At 39.6% G+C, this 6,458-nt stretch overlaps 1 protein-coding gene across 1 annotated transcript; it reads right to left on the reverse strand.

Annotated features, from left to right (window-relative positions):
• Positions 1-3,431: 3,431 nt before the first annotated feature.
• On the reverse strand, positions 3,432-6,220 carry LOC130742627 (uncharacterized). The gene has a single exon (XM_057594729.1). It carries the CDS (start codon positions 6,114-6,116, stop codon positions 3,609-3,611), a length of 2,508 nt encoding a protein of 835 aa, XP_057450712.1. The 5' UTR covers positions 6,117-6,220; the 3' UTR covers positions 3,432-3,608.
• Between the last annotated feature and the right edge of the window lie 238 nt (positions 6,221-6,458).

The raw sequence follows: 6,458 nt of genomic DNA on the forward strand, positions 1-6,458 counted from the left end.
TTGACTGAGATGACTAAAGCAAAGGAACATTTCGTGGACATTAGCCGAGCAAGTGTAGCTGGTATGATTAATGAACCATCACAAGATTTTCGAAAGATAATTTGCGTCTCAAATGTCTGTCATTAAGGGTTTCCTAGAGAGAAAAAATTAAGATCATACATGATAAATAAAGTATTTCCTACTAACAAGGTGAAATGGCCAAGAGATCATGATGAAATGTTTTCCATATTTATTCAACAAGACAATGCAAGAACACTTATTGACCAAATGATAATGGATTTAGTCAAGTTATTACAAAAGATAGGTTTGATATTCATTTGATGTGTCAATTGCCTAATTCTCCAAATTTGAATGTCACCGATCTTGAATTTTTCCGTGCAGTTCAATTCATATAATATAATGAGTCACCTAAAATTTTGACGAACTTATTAGCGTTGTTGAGAAATCATTTGAAACATTCTCATCTATAAAGTCAAACCGTATATTTTTTACATGACAATTTGCTTGATAGAAATTATGAAAGCAAAAAGATTTCGCAAGTACAAAATTTCACATTTGAGCAAAGCAATGCTGAAGAAAAGAAGGGCAGCGGTGCAAACCAAACGTGACTCAACATTGGTGCAAGAGTTACTTCATTATTTAACTTGAATTCGTTCTAAGATTCCAACGACGCTTTTTATTTTATTTTTTTGGTCAACAACGACCCTTTTTGTAGTAGGTTCTTTTTTCACTTTTATTTTATGCTTTGTAGTCTAAAAACTTCACTTATAGAGTTGTTGTGGTAAAAGCTTCTCATGTAATGAATTTTTTGAAAGGTGAATGAGTGAATTATATTGGATAATATTTTTAGTAAACATTACAAGAAGAAAGTTTGAGTAGTTTTTTATATTACAGAGTTTTACTTGTACATAAAAAAGTTTGAGTAGTTTTTTATAAAAACATTGCATCAAAATATTGATATAATAACGGATTATTGAACACATTGCACCACCATATTAGTAAAGACATTGCGTTGACTAATAATTTCTTTTTTTTTTACTAGAAGAAAATATAATTTTTATTATTTAAAATGTCTTATTTTAATTTTCCCATTTTAATGGTGAATATTAAAGCATTAATTTTTTTTTTTTGACAAGTTTAATATCAAATATTGAAGTTCATTTAAAAATTAAAAATCTAGTTACTGTACTAGTTTTTATCTTAAATCTTAAATAGAATACTAATTCATGATTTCTTTTGCTAATTCATGAGTGTAAAGCTTTTTACCAACCATCTAGGTTGGTGTCATGTTGGGTTGGGCTCACTCTTTTTCACCCATTAAATTTTTTGTACACTTAATAGACAGACATACAAAGAGGGAGAGTTTGACCAAAAAACAAACAAAGAGGGAGAGGGAGAGACATAAAGACCTGACCAAAAAGAAGGGTTCTTCGTTGAGGAAGGAGGTGAAGGTGGACCCGTCAAGAGATACAGGTCTAGGATTCTAAAACGATGATTGGAGCTTCAATCGTTCTTTGTTTAGTAAAGGTCTGCTATTTGAGTATTCGATTCTGGAATGAGCAACATATTTGATATTGAGTCTTCGTTTCTAAAGTGAGGTTCAATCATTCTTCTTCGTCGAGCTTGCATGTGTTACTACTTCGTACTATTTTTGTAATCGTTCATTAGATTTGCTCGCATGAGTTCTTCACTAAGCTTGCATATCACTATTCCTTTGCCGCAGGGGAATGACTACAAATGAGCAAGCTTCAGCCTCCGAGCTCTGACTAGTTTCTACAAAGGGATCCTATGTCTATTTATGCTTTTCTCTTGAGTTTTCCCTTCTTTATTGTAAAGCTCTCAGCCAGATTCAGTCATTAACACCCAAATCCATCCAAGACACCCGCTACATACTAAATATTTTTACCGGACCAAACCTGTCACCCGCTTATAGCTGCCCGAAAGTTAAAATGGGCTTTGGGATTGAACAGGTCAGTCAGGCCTTATTACTTGGACACCCCTATCCCACATTATTGTGATTTTGTTAACTTACCTTCCAAATTGATGAAAGGTTAGTTACTTACACGTACTCTCTATTTTAGTGTTTTGCAGTTTAGTCATTAGTGTTAAGAGGAACGGGTGATAACTGATAACGTGATTTCATCTTATTCTTATGATTTTCCAAACACACTTGAAGCGGTTTAGGGAACAGCTGCATTGACCAAAGGAGAAGAAAAGAACAGCAGCAAGGTTCGTGCAACACGATTCTTACACACAACAAAGAAAATACATACATCTAAAAAGGATTATTCATGTCAACAAATGACCAAGAAGTTCCTCTTTTATCACTCCACAGGAATCCAACGACATGATAAACCAGACACTAACTAGGTTCTCTCTTCTCCATAGTAGAACTAGGTACAATACAGTTTACGAAACCATGAAACTACAAAGTAAGCGTCCTTAAATTTTGTTTCCCCTCAGTATGTGCACTTAGCCAAATTTTTTACTTCAGATATTGGATTTGATAATACATGCCAGTAATGTAATCCAAATTCCAAATTGATAAAATTCTTGCAGTAAAGATACAACAAAACATGCACCATGATCCTATGCATGCATCTAAGCAGCCCAGGACAGTCCTCTAGTAACCCTCAGTCACGTGACCCAAACCATCTCATAACTAGGCACAGACAAGTTATATGGTAACTGAACAAGTACAATTTGGATGACACACAAACTATACAGTGGGCTAAACTTTTCACCAACTTTACTAGTTGATACATTCTTACTAGATTTGAAGTTAAAAAATACACATTTAACCTCCAAGGAAATAAGGATGGGCAAAGTAGAGTATGTAACCAAGAGAAAGGTTGAAAGCCTAGAAGATGACAGTTTCCTAAGAAACAATCATAAGCAACTCCAAAGGTCTCTCTGTTGATGTTATAAAGGTAACGGTGCATAAAACAGAACCGATGAAAACTGGACAAGAACCAACATATATTTGACCTATAAACTGTGATGGCCTTTACTTAAAAGTTAAAACAATTATGATCCTTTAATACAGACTGAAGGTTGGGTTACCAAAAAAAATGAAAGCAGCATAACAGCATGCAAGCTTATTGGTGGTTCATACTGTTGAGTGAAGCTGTGTGGGGAATAAAACAGCGCGGCATCATAAAACCTATGGCTATAAGGACTATAGCTATAATCTTCACAAGGGACTGGGAATTACCAAATTAAATTATTCACTGTATCAACAATCAATTTACCTTAAAAAAAAAAAATTAAACCAATCAAGCTAAAGAAGTAAGGATCCTAAATGATTTTCCATAGCACTTCAATCTCATGACATTATTGAAACAAGATATCACTTGGTAAAGAAAATACGAGATGCCAACTAGAGTTAGGCTCAACTTGATGACAAAACAATAAATGAGAACATGAAGAGATGCAAAACACAAAACATAAATCACCATAATTTGTAAATTAATCTCACAATTCAAGGTCAGAATTACCTTGTTTTAAGGTCTCAGGTTTCAAAATAAAGCTCTGTACATTATAAACATAAAAAACCTGCAGCCTTAAACTTAGTGGGGATTCATGTGCTAACAAAAAAGCTAAACTTACTAAGCAGTTTGTGTTTCAGCGTGTGTTTCAGCGGTTTGTGCTTCAGCAGTTTGTGTTTCAGCAGTTTGTGCTTCAGCAGTTTGTGCTTCACTAGTTGGAGCACATTCAGGCGGATCAGAAACCTTGCTTTTAGCTTTCACTTCTTTCAAATGTTTTACTTGGTTCTCCATAGCCATCAACCTGTCATTAAAGGATTCAATTACGATCATATGACTTTCCAGTTCACCCATATAAGTTAGCTCAACATCTCCAAATTTCCTTTCTACTTCTTTCATTTTTGCCCTTTCTTCTTCTTCCTTCTTCAGACGCTCCTTTTCCAATTCCGTCACACTCAAAACAAGGCCCCCAGACCCAGGAACGTCCTTGTAAAGTGGTTCATCAGCTTGCGGACAGCGTGCTCTATATTCAGCAAAAGCCTTTTGTGTTTCTTTCATGGCTTTTCTGTAGCCCTCCACAAGGCTTTGCATCATATAAAGTTCCTTCTCGAGCCGATACATTTCCATCTGTCTCCTTTGACTCTCTTCTATCTTTGCTTTATGCAAACGATCAATCTCGTCATCTCGCTTCTGCAGCTCATTAAGCAAGAGTTGCCCATTCATATTAGATTCTTCAAAAGCCTCGTCTTTTGATGCATACATCATCCTAACTTTCCCCATACAATGTTCCATCTGTTCCATGCACATCTCAAAGTCAACAGGCTTAGAATTCCAGGGGCTGTCACTTCTCATTCGCTTGTTACTGACATTTAGAAAATGGTGAGAGTTATGATTATCAACCAAGCCAATGTCTCTCTTATGACCATTACCAAAAAGTGACGATCCAGAAATCATTGGAGGATCATCCCTCGAAGAGAGAAAATCTCCTCCAGGGTTGTCATGAAGATCAATCCCAGAACTAAAAGGCCTCTGCCCTGCTTCCATAGCATGAATGATACTCCCAGTCCCAGAAGTCATCCCCTCAAAATGATTACTATACTTGGGTGATAGATGGAACCCACCCTCATGCTCATCTTCTTCTCCATCTTCATCTTCCTCCTCTTGTTCTTCTCTGTCTTCTCCCTCTTCTCCCTCCTCCTCTTTCACTAGACCACAGTCCATACCATTCACATCAACATTACGACATTGCCGCAAAAAGGGCTCCCCCACATTGTTCCTCTGATCTATAAGCCACATCCCAGGTTCTTCTTCCTTAGACAGCTCAAAATCCATCATTATCCGTTCCTCTCCACCCTGCTCCTGTTCCACTTCAACTCTCTCAGCATTATCTTGCCCCAGACTCAATTCAATGTTGTGCTCCTCCAACCCAGGAACACGACTCTCATCAACATCGACCCCACCCATTTCCACATCATCACTCCCATCCACCTTGTCCATTTCCTCAACCAAGTCTTCTTTCTCATCCTTTGCCTCAACCTCAACCTTTTGCCTTTCATCCTTCAACTCAGCCTCTCCTCCCTCATCCTTCAACTTAGCCTCTTCTCCCTCATCCTTCAGCTCAGCCTCTTCTCCAGCATCCTTCATCTCAACCTCTTCTCCCTCATCCCTCACCTCAGCCTCTTCTCCCTCATCCTTCACCTCAACCTCTTCTCCCTCATCCTCCACCACCAGCGGAGCCTCCTCCTCCAGCAACTTCTTGTGCTGCGACTTAATCAAATGCTGCAAATACGAAGCATAGTAACAATTCCCCAGCTTGGTAGCACTCAATTCCTTCTCCACCATGAGCCAAACCAAATCAGCCCAATCAACCCTCTCCCAGTTCCCCTCCCTGATCAAATTCAAGTACCCCGAAACCTCCTCAGGCATTATATACGCATCATCATGCAAAAGCATCCAATGACACACAAATTCATAAACAAAACCAATAGATTCCTTCGAATCCACCAACTCCTCACCACCTTCACCCACTACAGTCGCCGCTGCGATAGCCACATTCTTCCTCGGCATCTTGGGGGCAGGCAGCTTAAGAGCGCGGCCGAGGTCAGCGCGGCTGACCTTGATCCTAACCCCACTCACATAACTACACCGCGACGCGGGGACATAACCCGCAATAAGCTCAGCAATCAGATCGGGGCGGAGGGCGGGACTGAACTCGAGGTGGACAAAATCCCAGAGCCCTAAACGCTGTAAGAGGCTCTTGTGGGCCTCAAAGTTGAAATCTCTGGAGGGTATAAAAGGAATAGGCCTTAGGGTTTCGATCAGAACCTGGAGCTTCTCACGGGACTTCTTCTCCTGTGCGGTGCGCTTAGGGCCAAGTTTCTTCCGCTTGGGGGCGCGGCGGAGGGAGGTGGCAGCGGTGGGTGCGTCGGGTTCCGGGTCGTCGGTGGTTTGGGTATGGGTCGGATCTTCGTTGAGGGTTTCTGGGTCTTGATCAGGGTTGGTGGAATCGGGGTCGGGGAGGGTTAGGGTTTTGGGGGGAAGAGGATCGGAGTGTGGGGTTGGTGGGGCTTCTTCTTCTTCTTCTCGGCATTGATCGGTGGTGTTAGGGTTTGGGGTTTCTTCGTCGGTCATGGCGTGAGTCTGTCTGAGAGAGAGAGAGAGAGAGAGAGAGAGAGAGTGAGTGAAGTCAGAGGGAGACGGAGGCAGAAAGTCTCGGGTATACTATTGGGCTTTGGCCTTTTCGTCTTGTGTTTTGATATAGGGTGAAATAAGGTTTTGGTACATGGTAAATAGGTGAGATTCGATTTCTTTTTATTTTTTTGAACATGAGATTCGATTTTGTAAAATTTGGAAAGCATCCACTCGTTCTGGGGTTTTGTTGGTGGGTGAGGTGTTAGCTAAGGGATTAAAATTAATTTTTTTTAAATATTTAAGGTTTAATTGTATTTTTGGCCCATGATTTAACGCGATTAT

This window comes from Lotus japonicus, chromosome 3, assembly GCF_012489685.1.
Source record: "Lotus japonicus ecotype B-129 chromosome 3, LjGifu_v1.2".
Lineage (NCBI taxonomy): Eukaryota > Viridiplantae > Streptophyta > Magnoliopsida > Fabales > Fabaceae > Lotus > Lotus japonicus.